At 35.6% G+C, this 18,120-nt stretch overlaps 1 protein-coding gene across 1 annotated transcript in view; it reads right to left on the bottom strand.

Moving 5' to 3' along the window:
* FBN2 (fibrillin 2) overlaps positions 1–18,120 on the bottom strand; it is a 270,107-nt gene that overhangs the window by 168,658 nt on the left and 83,329 nt on the right. The window contains exon 7 of the mRNA XM_023196889.3: positions 7,230–7,355. Within this exon, the coding sequence (XP_023052657.2) occupies positions 7,230–7,355 (126 nt within the window). The remainder of the gene's footprint in view (positions 1–7,229; positions 7,356–18,120) is intronic.

Raw genomic sequence — 18,120 nt, 5'->3', positions numbered from 1 at the left:
AAAAAAAAAAAAAAAAAAGGTATTTTACTTTTTTCATTCATATTGCGGGTGTGTGTGTGTGTGTATGTATACATACACACACACACACACACACACACACATAGGCAGTAAGTGACAGCACTGGCAAGAATTGCAGTCTTGGATCTAGGTATTACATTTCAAGTTTTGTTACATTTTTATTTGACTATAGCAGAATTTCTTTAGAGTAGACTAATTTCTTTCAGGCACTGAGCCAAGGTAATTTGTGAGATGGAGAAAGGTTCTCTCTCTCTCTCCTTCTCTCTCTTCCTCCTACCCTTCTTCCCTGTCCCTCTCCTCCTTTCTTCCTCATTTTGTCAACAGAATATAAAGATACATATGAGTATTATAGAACTTGCATTTTATTTTGGCCTGAATTATTGTTTTTTCATTTCCACTATGAAATCGCTGTTATATGTTAAGCAAAATAAAAATGTATTGAGCAATTATTTAGTAAGTGAAAGGGAGGTAACACTGCAGATACCTTTTTCCTCTAATGGCAAAGTTCAGCAAAATGTTCATCTGATCCTTTCATTCAGGGTAGAATAGGTTTTCCTATCATTAACACACATCTAATTTTATGTCTCTGAGAAAGATGTTTTGGAGGCTCTCAATTTTTCCAGTCATCTTTAGCAGACACTGAATTGCAAGAATCATGTGAATTACTTTACCATGCTTTTTTTTTCATAATTTTTAAAAAAGAATTTAAACATACAATGGCAATGGGGAAACAACATTGGTTCTCAACATTTGGGATTTTTTTCCTGAATCCATCAAAGTGCAATTTCCTGACCACTGTCTTATGTTAAATAAATCAAGCCCTCTGGGTCTTAACTCTCCATTGCTATAATTTAAGTGGAACCGGAGCAGGGGAATAAAGACAGGTTGAGACCAGTCAGGAATTAACGGATACCCTAGTTCCACATTTTCTCATCTCATGATAGACTTGGTGTCATTTCATTACCTGTTAATACTTTCATCAGACTAGGCAAATATATGCTCTAGTAGGTCAACTTTGTTATTTTCAAGATTTCTGTTAGCTTCTCTAAAGAATTTCTTTATTAGAAACTGTGCTAAAAGTCATCATTGAAATGACACATCAGAACTCTTCCACAAGTAATGTTTGCTATCCTTGTCTTTAATAAAGACCCAAAGTGTCAAATGCTTTATATGTTATGCATAAAAACCTTAAGGAGAAAAGACCATTATTATCCCTATTGTAAAGATGCAGGCATTAATTTCCTTGAGATGACACAATTCTTATGGGGTGCAGCAGGAGCACAGATGGACATTTGGGTCCCAAATCTCAGACTGCTGGCCACTATGTTCTCTTCCCTCCCCAAATTTATTTCCTGAATTTTACTGAAAACTTAAATTGCAATTTTTCTCTATAATTTTCCTCTTGTTACTGGGATAAAAATGTTTGAAAATACAATTGATTTTTAAAAAGTTAAAATGTCATCTGGATATTTCAAACTTTGCTCCAGATTCACAATCCAAATCAAAGCCTGTCTTCACATGCCAAAGATTACCTTTTGCTGAATAATTTTCTTTTGGAGTATGTATTTTTTCACAGATTTCTTGTTCATGACAATGATGTTACCTACTGTGCCTCAAATAAAGAACTCTTTCTGGTCTAGACTTTTATAGAAACCTGTGCGTGCAACTTTCCATGTAAACCACTTTGTTTAGGTTGAAATTAAAGGAGTGATGTCACTTCAGTAATTTCCCATGAAATACTGCTGTTAGTTAACTAATACTGTTAAGGTGCTGTCCAAGTTGCTTAACACATGTGTTTTACTAGTGTACGCCATTTGCGGGAAGAAACTGAAATAGTTTAGATTGGCAACTTCTGATAAATATGTTAGGAGGTGCTAAGTGCTCATTTTGCCTCGTATGTCAGCTCTGAGCTGCTGTTTGGCTGCCCTTCTGGAGTTCCTATCACTCTTCCCCGCTGGTCTCACTTTCTTGGATGCGACGTTTCCGTTTGTGAAACACAGCATGGGCTTCTAAAAGTCAGACTAAAAATATCACTGCTAGTGTGCCCTTCCCAAATAGTTTATAAAAGCCTATACTTCAAATTTCCATTTCATACTTTAACTCTTACTATATATTCTCCAAATGACTCTGCACTAAATTTCCAAACTACTCTTTGCTCTGCCTCCCAACATAAATGTATCATAAAAAGCGATTCCTTAGTGCAAAGAACTTTCATCGCATTACAAGTAATTGTCTATTTATATGAAGAGAGGAAAACAGTAACCCTGAGTGGTGTCATTTCTGCTTAGCACAAATAAGAAAAAGTCAAAAAAGGCGTTGATTCTTAAACCCAGTAGCTCCAGTAAAAAAAAAAAAAAAAAAAAAAAAAACACAACTATGGAAACGTTTGCAGTATCTTTGTTCTAGTCATCCAACACCTTTGTTTGCTTAATAGCACTGGCTAGGAGCAAAAGCTCTGGAGTCAACCTAGCACACTGGAATCCTGGCCCTGCTGTTTCACATCCATATAATCCTAAGAAAGTTACTTGGCCTTTTTGTGCCTCAGTTTTTTCATCTCTAAGGTTAGTTAATAATAGTAACTAACCTCAGAGCTCTGTGGTGAAGATTTAATAAGATAACCCATGTAAAGTAGTTTAAATATTGTCTAGACTGTAGTAAATGTTCAATTAATACAGCTTTTATTAATTTTATTTTGGTACATATATCCTGCTGGCAGAGTCAGGCAAAAAACAGTAGTTCAGATACAACATGATAAGTGAGGAATAAATTATTTGTGATGGGGGCAGAAAGCAGGTTTCAGCATAGCCACCCTGACTTTCTTATTCAAGAGACAGGGAATACATATGTTTTAACTATAGTGTTATAAATTAAGCTAAGATGATTTTCATGGTATTTATGACCCAAAAAGTCTTACCTGTTTCCAGTGTTAGCAATCCCCTTGCTTCACTCTCCATTTTAATGTGGAGTTTTCCCCTTGAGAATGTTAATGGATTTATTTTTTATTTATTTTAAAATTAACATACTTTATGTAATATGAATAACAGCAAGTACTTTTCAGTTTAGTACAGAAAGTTTATTTTCCATGGTTTATCTAAGCAGAGTTGGAACAGCAGCAGAGGAGACTGTGCCAACAACTTTTATGAGTTTCATGAGCATAAATAAATATATGTGTTGTCACAAATCTCAAACAACAAAATGCTGTGTTAATGGAACAAAGCTGAAAATTCTTCAAAATAAATTGCAAACAACTCTCTGCCACATAAAGAGCCATTGAAGGGAAACTTTCCAATACAATGATGCTCTTTTTCTGCCTCCCATGTAAGCCAGGAAAGAATAACTAGCTCAAGGAATGTTAACGAAGGTATAGTCTGGAAGGGGGGATCACACTAGGACATCTGGCTCCTGCTTGTGCTTTATCCACATGGACTGAAATTCAAACGAAAATAATTTATTGTAAAAAAGGAAAACACTGAGCCGTCTTCTAATGTACCATTTCATATTATACTGATGTGTTCTCCTTCCCTTCTTCATTTAAATTAAATGGATATTTAAATTAATGGATATTTGAACAGAGGAAGTTAACTGAAACAACCTTCTCTTTGCATATGAAGAAATGGTTTATTCCACCAAAGAAATCATTTTACCCGCTGTAATACAGAATTAGGAAATTAGATTTGGGAACCAAACTGGCACAGCAGAAATAAACATGGCTGCAGTGAGCATCATGAGAGGTTTTTTTGAGATTCGGGACCCTAATTGAGCAAAGGGGGAAAATAACTGGTTCTCCTTAAAACAGACACACACACACAAACACACCATATACACACATACACACACAGAGAGACAGGAAAAGGGAGAAGTGTGTATTTCCTTCTGCTTTGAGTTCAGATTTACAGCTTACCTAGTTGTCTATATCTGAATATGAGGGGAAAAAAAGAGTCGCAGCCATAAGCCTCCATGATAGATAATGACAGATATGTTTCAAACATTAAGTTAGGAGATGAATGCTGCCCCCAACATCATGACATTTTTAATAAAAACTATATATACTCAAACTTAACTTTTTTGGCAGAACAAGCCTTTCAGAATAAGATTTCTGTTAAGAAGACATCCCAGTGAATGAGCAGAAGACATTTCTTTGTTTCAGCTAAAAAGCAAAGGTCCCTGATCTCAGAAGCATTACCTGCAGGTGACCAAAGAGGAACCACGACACAGAAGATCTAAACATTTCAAACTGTATTTAAATGTTTATGTGCTCTTGGTCTCTCAATGGCAACCAAAGCAAAAGTAAATTACTAACAAAATGAAAAATGGTAAGATGCAGCAAAAATTCCTTTGGGGAAGACCAGTAGCTTCTTTCCAAATTCAGTTTTAACTCTGGGCCCACATTTTACCTTGCATTTGGACTTTCAGCCCAAGTCAAATAAATTAACTTACTATATATCCTACTCCCAATTAAAACATGTATTTATTTGGAGCCAACTAAACTGTTCTAGGCTCCGGGATACAGCACTAAAGACAGAGGCTCTGCCCTCAAGGGTCTTATTCAAGGGTTGGAGTGAGATAGTTAACAAACAAATACACACATACAATATCAATAACATAATGTTTAATGATTAATAAGCTAATTGCAGTTTCTTGTTAAGGATATCACCATTTTCCTAATCACTCAGATCCAAAATACTGAACTTACTTTTCTTATTTCTGAACAGACATAGTAACTTAAAGACCAAAAAAGGTTTTTTAAGATAATTTCATTGCTGTGTGAACAGAAGTATGAAACGTGCTACAGTAAAAACAGGAAGAACATCATCTTAAATCTGCCAATAGTACTATGTTTTATATTCGCACTGTAATTCACATAATAAATTAAAATATTTTACCTTTGATAGTTGATCAAAAGTAATTGCAATAGTTACATTTTTATTTAGAGCAAACATTACATTTATGGTAAGATTTTTACAGATACTATATTATCCATAAAACTGACTACAATTCAAAACTCGCCACTGTGGCAACTGTTGACAGTTTTTCCTGATATATTATACTACCGATTACATTAAATAGTTTTATATAAGCAAATACCACTTCTTTAATATAAAGAAACAGTATTACCCAAAGAAAATTGAAAATAGCCATTTTTAAGAGATATTTAAATAAACAGGACTTATACACAAGTCAGGCCTTCATAAAACCTTTATTATATTTCAAATTCTAATCACTACTTCTTCCAATTCTGCTATTCCCCACCAATCCCAAATATTAAATCACATAATTATTTCTGGGCAATGGTTAAATGGATTTGGCTGCCTGGGCAGGAAGTAAAGAAAGGCACGACTGGATTCAGGGCTTTGGGTGGTGCCTACATGCTATCAATGTCCCTCTTTCCTAAAGAACATAGGCAAGTGGTGAATAAAGACTTGCACTGTCTTTCTCCCATGTCTGGCTTGGCTCTGTATGTTGCTTTGATGAAATGTAACATAGAAAAGCCTCATTCCATTTTTAACTAAGAAGAAATACATGGTTCGATGTGCATTAGAAATGTCACAACTACTATAATCAGTCAGTGGCTGTGCCTTCTCATCTATAATCAAACTTTGTTTTCAAGTACATCTAGTTTAGATATTAGTCTAGAAGTAAAAAGTGAAAGGGAGTGAGAAAATTTTAAGCAACACAATCAAGTCACAAAAAGCCAAGAGAAAAAAAATACAAAAAGTGGCCAGAAAAAAGCGGCATAACCCAGAATTTCTACAGATTCCTGAGTTTTTGGTCTAATGTTTGTGCTTCCTCAGGTAATTCAGAAATTTTTTCATGTCTTCCAAATGTTACTTTCACCTTTCCACTACAGGCTGACTTTGACTATCGACAGTGTATTTAAGTGGTATAAGATACTTGGGCATTCCTGTAAACAATTTCACAGAGAATTTATTTGGTCCTTAAAATAATCAACTACTTTTTAAAAACTTTCTTCTTAGAGGGAGCATGAAATTAATCTGTAATTATGTAAAATGTATATAACTACAACAATTAATTTGGAGCTTAGTATACATGAACCAGGGCAAATGAAAAAAAAAAAAAAAGCATAGGATAATACATGTCCCGAGGATTTATAAGATTACGGTTTCTGGCGTTGAAACAATGGCATATGTACCCACATTCTACCTCCTATGAAATAATATAGTTCATATTACTGTTTATCTTCCATAATAAAACTTTAGATTTTGCCTCTTCCCATTTTCTTTTTTACAAAGATGAATGCAGCTGTTTACAACCAATCAACAAAAAATAACTCAAACTACTTTTGGAAAGAGAAAGAGCAAAAGACTTAATTTGAGTTGACGATAATGCTTGTCACAAAAAAATGGGAAGAGTTATACTCTATTGCCTTTGGAAAACCACCTTAAATGAAATAAATTTATTTAAGTAACGTAACTGAAAAGATAAACATTATATCAAAACTACCAGAATCATCAAAACTATTCTAAATATCCATGATCATTGAAGCTACATGCACTTAGAAACTTCTTGAATTTGATAAAAATGATACAGGTTTTGATCACAGATATATATAACAAGAAAATTTATTCTATTTAAGGACTGCTAATGGAACTTACATTTCAATATTATAATCCATATTTAATATTGCAGAAAAGTATTAGGTTTTTTGATATCTTTATTTGAGCAAGTTATTCTTTATTAAGATATTTGTGGTGGTAATTCCCAAACAGTTCCTGAATCAATAATCCATTTTAAAAAATTTGGTGGCCAAACAATATTCAGTATACCAATTAGAATATTTCATTTTATAATATATGACATGGTGCCAACTACTAACACATCATTTACACATGATACTGTATTTCACTTGGACTTCTTATCTCTATCTTAATTTTTGTTTTTGATATAACTTCATAAGTGAAATGGAAAACTACTTTATTAAGGAGAAACATAAATGGTTGGATTACTCCCATTCTCACTGCAACACAACTAAGATAACAAAGGAGATGCAAATGCTCATTGACTCTTTTCAAATCAAACCCACTAAGGCTGTAATACACAAATACAAAACTACTCTAGGGTTAAACTTATGCTTTCATAGTAGATAAAGAATTTTAATTGTGACCAATAGTCTTCAAAATTTCAAGTGAAGTCACGTTTTTCTTGCATTAAAGTCAACAATTAGGCATGTTTCCCAAAGTAGAGAGACTCACCTTCACATTTCTGAGTAGTTTCACTCTGCTTGTGACCAGCAGGGCATCTGCATTCAAAAGAGCCCACTGTATTGATACAGTTTCCTCCTTGGCATATCCCTGGGATAGCCTGGCATTCATCAACATCTGCAAGAAGAAAACAATTTGAACACAGATGACACTGGTTTTCAGAATATCTATACTTTTTTTTTACTATAAAAACTTTATATAAACTTCCTTCTAAGAAACTCAGTTTTTCTCAAGAGGTGGGGTTAGAGAAGTAAAACACCTTTGTATGCATATATTTTAATTCATGTAAATGGTATCAAGTTATATATCTTAGTTTGTTTCTTAATTTTCCTTTTAGAATTTTGTTTTTAAGATCCATCCATACTGTTACGTGGACAATCTGTTCCTTCAGTTGACTGCAGAACACTTCTTAATATGTTTCCTCTCCTGATCATGGGCACTTAGTTTAACTTCTCAAAACCTCAGTGAATGGTACAGTGAATGCCTCCACTACATATTTTTGTGGAGCTGAATGACTATGGACCTTGAGGACTCAAGGAGACTCTCTACCATTTTGCTGTAGACCCAGAGCAGAATTACTAGATCATAGGGTATACATGTAACTAAGACGAACAGTGTTCAGTGGTCCTTCAGAATGCCTGCAGGTGTCTTCACACCACTAGCAGTCTATGCAACTCTACTGTTCATGAAGACTCCTGTATTTCTTCTTTCCTGCCAATACATGATATTACTATCCAATATCTTAATTTTCTTTTTTTTTTTTTAGACTGAGTTTTGCTCTTATTGCCCAGACTGGAGTGCAGTGGTGCGATCTCGACTCACTGCTACCTCCACCTCCTGGGTTCAAGCAATTCTCCTGCCGCAGCCTTTCTGAGTAGCTGGGAATACAGGCATGTACCATCATGCCTGGCTAATTTTGTGTTTTTAGCAGAGACGGGGTTTCTCCATGTTGGTCAGGCTGGTCTCGAACTCCCGACCGCAGATGATCTGCCCACCTTGGCCTCCCAAAATGCTGGGATTACAGGTGTGTAATATCCTATTTCCAGTCTCCAATATCCTACTTTTCTTTGGCCTAATCTTGTACAGGAATATTATTACTTTACTTTTCATTTCTCTAATTACTAGCTCCTATGCTTATTAGCTTTTTTATTTCCCCCTGTGAAAGTTGTCTATTTATATTCCTTGAACGCTCTTATACTGGAATTGTTGTCCTCTTACTCTAAATTTCAAATTTCAGTTTTAGGCATTGAAATTATCATCCTATCCTTTAAATTGCCTATTAATTTCATCCACGTAAGAACAGAAATCCTTAGTATTGACATAATAAAATTCATGAAGCGTTAATAAAGAATTTTCAGACTTTAAATGTAAAAGGAAGTTCTTCAGGCAAAATAAAAGTGAGATTAAAATTCTAACCTACACACAAAAATGAAAAGCAGTAGAAATGGCAATGTGTTGATAAAGTATATTTTCTAATTTTTTAATTAACCTTAAAGGAATTGATTTTTCCTAGCAACAACAACAATAATGAATTTTGGATGTTATAACACATGGAAGTAAAAAGCATAACAACAATAACATGAAAAATTGAAGAGATAAATGGTACCATTGTAAAGTTATTACATTATAAGTAAAGTGGCATTATATTATTTGAATGTAGTAAGTTAAATACGTATAAAAACTAAAAAAATAAGCAGAAGTATAGTTAATAATCCAATTGTGGAGATAAATTGCAATACAAGAATATACACTATTAATCTAAGAGTCAGGCAAACAGAAAAAGAGTAACAAAGAATAGGTGAGACAGACATGAGATAATAAATGACAGATTTAAACACAATAAAATTGATAACTGTATGAGATGTCAGTGGTAGGAAAAATCCCATTAAAAAGTCTGACTGTCAGATTTTTAAAAAGCAAGACCCATTTTAGGTTGCCTACAAGAAAACTACTTTGATATCTTAAAAAGTAAAGGGATGAAAAAGATATGTTAAGAACTCAATCAAAAAAAGTCTGGAATAGCTATGTTAATACTATAAGTAGTACTCATCACAACAAGTAATATTGTGTGTGGATAAAAATGGACATTGCATAATGACAAAGGGGTCAATTCATCAAGAAGATATGATAATGCTGTCTATGCATGATTATAAAGCATTAAACACCTGGAGTAAGGGTAATTTCAGCAGGTAAATTGAAAACATAAATAACCTGCAAGTATGTGGAATTTCCACATTCTTCTCTTAACTAAAAGAATAAGTAGACTGAAAATCATCAGGGATATATTAGACTTGAACCATACTTTCAACCAACTTGTCCTAGTTGACATTTATAGAATACTCCACCTCACTTAAGCAGAACACACATTCTTATCAAGTGCACATGGAATATTTATTAAGAAAGACTATATTCTGAGGCCATGTAAAAGGTTTATTAAATGTAAAAGAAAGTTAAAATAATCCAAAATATGTTCCCCAAACACAAGAGAGTTAAACTGTAAGGTAATAAAGGAAAAAACCTGGAACAACCTCAAATACCTGAAATTTAAGCAATATACTTTGAAATAATGCACAGGTCAAAGAAGAAATCACATGGAAAATTAGAACATATTTTGAATTAACTTAAAATGAAGATACACCATATCAAAATTTGTAGGACGCAGCTAAAATGGTGCTTAGAGGTAAATGTATAGCATTAAAATGCTTATAGTATAAAAAGAGAAACTTCTTAAATCAGTGATTTGTTTCCATATTAAGATATTTTAAAAAGAAGAGCAAATTAAACCCAAAGTAAATGGAATCAATAAAATAATGATGAAAAAATACAAAACAAACAATAGAGATAATCAATTACTATAAAACCTGGCTTTTGGAAATACAAGTAAAAAATCAGTAGATTTTTATAATAAACACTGTATATAAAAATATGTAAATTTACACAAATTTGTTACAATCTATTCAAACTTACAAGCTTACATAATAGATTTATTAATGCTATATACTTAATTACAAAATAACATATCTCATTGCAACAAATGTTAAAGATACAGAAAATAGAAAATTAAAGAAATAACCATTGATATAAATTTGCTTCTGTCTTTTTACTTTTATTCACACACATATTCAGAATGGTGGTCTGTTTATTTAACAAGAATGAAACCACAGTATGTGTGCTTTTCTGCACCTTGTTTTTCTTCATTATAAAATATTTCATGAACACATCTCTGTGTCAGTACGTATCAATTTGCCCCATTATTTTTTGGTAAGCTCAAAAGTTCTGTATATCTCAGTGTGTAAACCAGTGAATTCAAGCCTACAAATTATTTCTTCCTCCTATTAGCTATATCTATCGAACTAATTACAACAGTCCAAAGTATTTTTGTACTGAATTAAAGTAGATTTCAGTGTCTTATTAAAGGATATATGATGTAAACAAAACATCAACTATGAATACAATATATAGCAAGAAATCTATATACTGCACATTCTAATTCAGCACGTTTTAAACCTCATTATTATTGTTATTAGTATTACTTTTTGAGACATTATTATTATATTTGCTCTTGTTGCCCAGGTTGGAGTGCAATGGCATGATCTCGGCTCACTGCAACCTCCACCTCCTCAGTTCAAGTGATTTTCCTGCCTGTAGCTGGGATTACAGGCATGAGACACCTCACCCAGCTGATTTTGTACTTATAGTACAGACAGGGTTTCACCATGTTGGTCAGGTTGGCCTCGAACTCCTGACCTCAGGTGATCCACCCGCCTTGGCCTCCCAAAGTGCTGGGATTACGGGAGTGAGCCACTGCGCACAGCCTTAAACCTCATTTTGAAATGTACTACACTCCCACTCTCATTACAGTGTGGTATAAAAGAGCTCTAGAAACTTGTTCTCCTGGCAGATAAATCAGAGAAAAAATGTCATGGTAAAAGCTGAAAAATGAGACCAAGTCTATAAAACCTTAATATTATTCATAAAATTGTATGCTGCATACAGACTGTAGTAGATTCAGTGATTTTTCAAAAAGAAACACAATCCAACATCATAGGATTTATTTTGTAACTGCCTAAAAAGTATTTTTTTAAGAAAGAGAACGAAACCCTTACTTTTGAAGTCTCCTAGACTCTGCAGTTACGTAGAATTAACTTCTTTTAGTTAGATCAAGTTAGCAGTTAAAATAAAAAAGAAAATTTAAAAGAAATCATATAGAAATGACCAAGAAATAACCAATTTGGAACTAGATATGCTCTTTATAAAAAAGCAAGCCTCAAGCCTTCAAACTATGCAAGAATTTCTACATCTGCAAAGTCCTATCACAAGCAACTACTAATGATTGATTAATTCTCCAGTGACCAGACTGTACAGATGTATCTTGGTTTATTCCTTTGATTCAGGCAAAAACTTACTATTTCTTTAAATTTTGAATTATTCCAAATCACATGTAACAATTTTATAGAACACAATTACATATTTTGAAACTTATACTTTATGCAGTAACATCAGTCCATGTCTATTAAGGTTAAAAACAATGTAACAAAGCAGAAATAATTCTAGTTTATAACTTCATTTATTCTCCAAATTCTCCAAGTAAATTTGTTCTAAAAAATTAAACTTATTTTATTACATAAATTATTATATTATTTTTAGTTCATGTCCAAATATGGAAACTATGTGCATGCAGTATTATAGGCATATAAAAATGGTTCATTTAATTTATATGTGTAGGAACTGTGGGACATAGAAATTACTACTATATTTCATAGTGTGTTTTTTAACTTTTCTTGTTACCAAATTAGATCCATTTCTAATTTTAATTTTTTTACATTGAATTTGTTTTTTCTTTTTAATTTTTATAGTTTCAGGGATACAAGTGAGGGTTTGTTAAGTGAATAACATTGCATAATGGTAAGGTTTGGGCTTCTACTCAACCCATTATCCAAATAGTGAAAACTCAATAGGTACTCAATAAGTAATTTTTCAGACCTCATCCCTCCTCTCAGCCTCCCTACATTTGGAGTCCCCAATGCCTATTATATCCATTAGTAAACAGAAATTCTTATTTATATACTCTGTAGATATTAACACATAATATTTTATTTCTATGAAAACAAATGTCTAACTTTAAGGACAGCACAACTAAAGAATAGGTCTATTTCTATTTGGAATCTGAGACATATGGGGTGTCCTGGCAACCATTTGATATGGCTTGATTCTGGCTGAATATCTACTCATGTATGATACACAAAATTCAAATGTTAAAATGATCATCAAAACAAGTATATATTGGTAACTTGATATCTGCAGGAGCCTGAAATTGTAATAAGAATTACATGGTCCTATCTCGATCTTATCTCAACAAATGCTACCATCATGTTCCAACTGTTAAATCAGAAGCCTAAGAGAGAAACTTGGCATGTTCCTCTCACTTATGTCATATCACCTCATCAGCAACAACTGCTTACTTTCCAAGAATATCTCAAATCTTTCCTTTGCTACTACCCAGTCTCAGCCTCCAACAAATAGCACCTGTACTACTGCAGGAACTTTATAACTGGCTTCTTGGCATCCACTCTGGCCTCCCTATTGATGTTCCACCATTGATGGTTCCATCATTGTTTTTAATTTCCTTGAGATAAGAGAGAAGTATATAAACTTTGCATTTATTTGGGTAGCAATTCTTTGAAGCATGTTCATACCTGCCTTTTGCTTATGGTTTTTTTTTTTTCTTTCAGTTTTTATATGCAGGCCTTTCTCTTTATTATTCATCTCTCAATGCAGTCATTTCCTGCTGAAATGCAGAGTGGGGAAGGCTCAAAGGAAATGCATTGGTTTGAAACTTCTACAAGGCATAGTCCTGAGTTTGTCACCAAACTCCTCCCCCAACATTTTTCTTCCCTTGAGCATCAATTTTCAACTGTCAGTTTGTGGTGTGACACTTATATTTACAGATTGCATGCTAGTGGTCCATACTTCCTCTTTGTCCTTCCACCCTCCTGTACTTCACTCAAGGAGTGTCTCTGGGCTGGAAGACCGGGTGGAGAATACTCAGAAATGGCTTGCCCCCACAGTTTCTCCTTCCATTACCCTCTGTTACTGTGAGGGTCTGAAGTAGATCTGTCTATTATGGGAACATCTCCTCCTTTCCGATAGAACATCCACAACCTTAGCTCTCTGCTCTTAGTAGTTTCAAACACCTTTCAGGATTATGATACTCAGAGTAAACGCTTAGAAAACCCTCCCTGTCTCAGTGACTTCCCAACAGCTGCACATGCTCATCACTGCTTTTGTTACAGGATTTTATTTTAGAATGATGTGTTGTTCTTTATTATTCATTTTCATGTTAGTTTTTTGTGGGGTTAGAAGAAGGTGAATATTCTGCTACCTTTAAATAGGAGTTTCTATAATTGAGTTTGCTTTAAGTAAAGTTTTTTAATTGTATAGGAATAGCTTGTGTTAATACAGCATTAATTAAAGTTAGACTTTATAATGATCTCATTAACTTGTTTAATGTAGGCAGCCAAAATGAATTTGTTTCGGCTGTAACTATCTTTAATAATTTATTCTAATCAAATAAATCAGGTAATAGCCAATTTCCTTTTTACTTTGGCTATGCAGAAGGCTTGGAAATAACTTTCTACTCAGGGCGTCTTCTGCTTATTCGACATTTGAGGAGCTAGCAACATGTGCCTGATTTCAGCCGAGATTAAACTCCTCTACTCTTCTTACATGCAGTCAGACTAAAGAAATTATGTTTCTGGTACACTAATGCCATACGAAAAGAACACACACCAGCATCTGTTTTGCAGAAATCGATTTAGGGTCTGTCTTGCTATTTATTTATTCATGACCTTATCCTGTGTCCTAGCTAGGGCCCGTGTCAAATATGTAAATTCCTGTGCATCTCATGTTACCTGGAATGGAGCAGGGGCTTGGCATCAATGTTACTACCAAAAATGATAAAGCAAGAGATGACAAGCAATTTTCTTCTGCCATATCTTCAGTTTTGAAGCATTTAAAGTAGTTTAAAAGCCTAATCCCTAAATATCACATGGCAAAAGTTAATAATTATGCCAGTTTAATTTTAATATATTTTTAAAAATTTCAGGAGCACCCTGTTCATTTGAAAACCTAAAAGATCCAAAGCCAAGTACTAATCTTAAGCAAAATATCACTCCTAATTAGGGTAGGTTCATGAGACTAAAGACAAAAAAAGAAGAAACTTTGTAAGCAAATTATACATCACATGCACATGGCAATTTGTGATATATTTAAAGTTCATAAATAATATTGGAAAAGGGCTTAATGACACTTTTAACATTTTTAATTCACTCGTTTTATGATAGCTTAAATTTTAAGTACTATATGAGTTAACTTTGGTCCTTCAGTGTATAAAATGGAAGAAAGCAGGAGATTAAATGGGGATTAAACACAAGGGCTAAAACTCAAATGGCTCTCAATATTACAGCCATCAAGAATTGATATGACTGACTTCACAGCACCCTCGGAGGGCACACTTTTCTGACACTGCTTAAGTTCAGAACGTTAGCATGACAACGGTTTAAAATAAAATGTGGGGCCAAGATGGCCGACTAGAAGTAGCGCAGCTCAGAGGCTCCCATCAGAAAAAACATACTAAGTGTGTGAATCCTTCAGCGGCAACCAAGGTACCCAGGTTCTTTCATCAAAGATGACTAGAAGGCTGGCGTGATCCAGAGAGAAGGATGAGCAGTGGTGTGGTGGCCCACCTGAGAGTCACACGGGGATGGGGAACCCCCTCCCTGCAGCCAAGGGAGGCCATAAGTGAGTGTGCTACCCAGCCTGGGAAACTGTTTTTGCCACGGAACTGTGCAACCCACGAATCGGAGGATCCCACTTCGCAAACCCACGCCACAGGGGCCTACCGTCTCAATCCGGGAAGGTACAGCTTATTACAGCCTCTCAGCAGGAATCTGCTTAAGCCTGTGGAGCTCCCAGCAGGGTTGTGGCAACCAGCACCAGCTGCTGCTGTCTGCTCTCTAAGCCTTTTGAGCTCCTTGGGGGAGGGGCAGAAAAAAAAAAACAAAAAAAAAAAAACCAACTGCTGAACACGCTAAGCTCCCTGGGTAGGAGGAAGGGCTGCACCCATTTCTATAGCTCCCAGCTGTGCTTTTCCCCTGCTGGAGCCAGGGAGCCTGGATGGCTTGGTCCCAAGACTCGTCCTCACAGCCCAACACACTGGCTGTGGCAGTCTGAGACCAGAGTGCCTCTTCAGGTCTAACCCTGACCCATCCTTCCTCAGTGGGTGGAGCCTCCCTGCAGGATCTCCAATAACTCCAGCCAGAGGCTCAGCAACAGAATTTGGATCTCCCTGGGCCTGAGACCCTAGCAGGAGGGGTGGCTGCAGTCTCTGGGGACCAGCAGATTTAGCCTCTCCTCCTGGAAGTTCTGAGGAATCTGGGCAGCCCAGGCGAGTGGGTTTCTCCTCAGCGAAACACACTCTCTCCACCAAAGGACAAACTGCTTCATTAAACGGATCCTGCTCCCAGTGCCACCCAACTGGGTGAGATCCTCCAAAAGGGGCTGTCAAATACTCTATAGAGAAGAGATCCTACTGGCATCAGGTTGGTGCCCCTAGAGGTCAGAGGTCCCAGAGGGAGCAGGCACCCATCTTTGTGGCTCTCCAGCCTCCTTGAATGCCATCTCCAGTCATGGGGGCAAATCAGATGAATAAGGCCTGAAGTGAACCCCCAACAAACTGCAGCAGCCCTACAGAAGAGGGACTTGACTACTGATAAAAAGACAAACAAGCAGAAAGTGACAACAACAGCATCATCAACAACAAAAAGGCCCCCATAAAAACCCCATCCAAGGGTCAGCAGCTGCAAAGACGGAAACTAGACAAACTCACGAAGACGAGAAAGAATCAATGAAAAAATGCTCAAAATACAAAAGGCCAGAGTGTCTCTTCTCCTTCAAATGACTGCAGCATCTCTCCATCAAGGGTGCAGAGCTGAACGAAGGATCAGACGGACAAATTGACAGAAGTAGGCTTCACAAGATGGGTAATAAAAAACTATGATGAGTCAAAGGAGTATGTTCTAAGCCAATGCAAAGAAGCTAAGAACTTTGATAAAAGGTGAGAGGAATTGCTACCTAGAATAACCAGTTTAGAGAGGAACATAAACGACCTAAGGGAGCTGAAAAACATAGCATGAGAACTTTCATGAAGCATACACAAGTATCAACAGCCGAATCGACCAAGTAAAAGAAAGGATATCAGAGTCTTCAGATCACCTTACAGAAATAAGATATGCAGACAAGAATAGAGAAAAAAGAATGAAAAAGAATGAACAAAGCCTCCAAGAAACATGGGACTTCATGAAACGACCAAACCTATGACTGACTGGAGTACCAGGAGGAGACAGGGAGAATGGAAACAAGCTGGAAAACATACTTCTGGATATTATCCAGAAGAACTTCCCCAACCTAGTAAGACAGGCCAACATGCAAATTCAGAAAATACAGAGAACACCATTAAGATACTCCATAAGAAGATCAACCCCAAGACACATAATATCAGATTTTTCAAGGTTGAAATGAATGAAAAACTGTTAAGGGCAGTCAGAGAGAAAGGCCAGGTCACCTACAAAGGGAAGCCCATCAGACTAACAGTGGGCCTCTCAGCAGAAACTCTATAAGCCAGAAAAGATTGGGGGCCAATATTCAACATTCTTCAAGAAAAAAATTTTCAACACAGAATTTTATATCCAGCCAAGCTAAGCTTCATTAGCAAAAGGAGAAATAACATATTTTCCAGAAAAGCAAATGCTGAGGGATTTTGTTACCACCAGGCCTGCTCCGCAAGAGCTCATGAAAGAAGCACTAAATATGGAAAGGAAAAACCAGGACCAGATGCTGCAAAAACACACCAAAATATAAAGACCAATGACACTGTGAAGAAACTGCATGAACTAGTGTGCAAAATAACCAAATAGCATTATGATAACAGGATCAAATTCACACATGACAATATTAACCTTAAATGTAAACGGGCTAAATGCCCCAATTAAAAGACACATATTGGCAAATTGGATAAGCTGTCAAGACCCATCGGTGTGGGTGTGCTGTATTGAGGAAATCCATCTTACATGCAAAGGCACGCACAGGCTCAAAATAAAGGGATGGAGGAATATTTACCAAGCAAATGGAAAACAAAAAAAAAATGCAGGGGTTGCAATCCTGGTCTCTGACAAAACAGATTTTAAACCAGCAAAGATCAAAAAAGACAAAAAAGGGCATTACGTAATGATAAAGGGAACAATTCAACAAAAAGAGCTAACTCTTCTGAATATACACGCACCCAATACAAGAGCACCCAGATTCATAAAACAAGTTATTAGAAGCCTACAAAGAGACTTAGATTTCCACACAATAATAGTGGGAGACTTTTAACACCCCACTATCAGTATTAAGACAGATAAGTGAGATAAGAAATTAACAAAAACATTCAGTACTTGAACTCAGCTCTGGATCAAGTGGACCTACTAGATGCCTACAGAACTCTCTGCCCCAAATCAACAGAATATACATTCTTCTCAGTGCCATTTATTCTAAAATTGGCCACATAATTGGAAGTAAAAAACACTCCTCAGCAAATGCAAAAGAACTGAAATAATAACAAACAGTCTCTCAGACCACAGTGCAATCAAATTAGAACTCAGGATTAAGAAACTCAGTCAAAACCACATAATTTCATGGAAATTGAACAACCTGCTGCTGAATGACTCCTGGGCAAATATTGAAAGTAAGGCAGAAATCAAGAAGTTCTTTGAAACTAATGAGAACAAAGAGACAATGTATCAGAATCCCTTGGACACAGCTAAAGCAGTGTTAAGAACAAAAT

Source organism: Piliocolobus tephrosceles, chromosome 4 (assembly GCF_002776525.5).
Source record: "Piliocolobus tephrosceles isolate RC106 chromosome 4, ASM277652v3, whole genome shotgun sequence".
In the NCBI taxonomy this organism is placed as follows: Eukaryota; Metazoa; Chordata; class Mammalia; order Primates; family Cercopithecidae; genus Piliocolobus; species Piliocolobus tephrosceles.
This window is presented reverse-complemented; position numbering and strand designations above follow the sequence as displayed.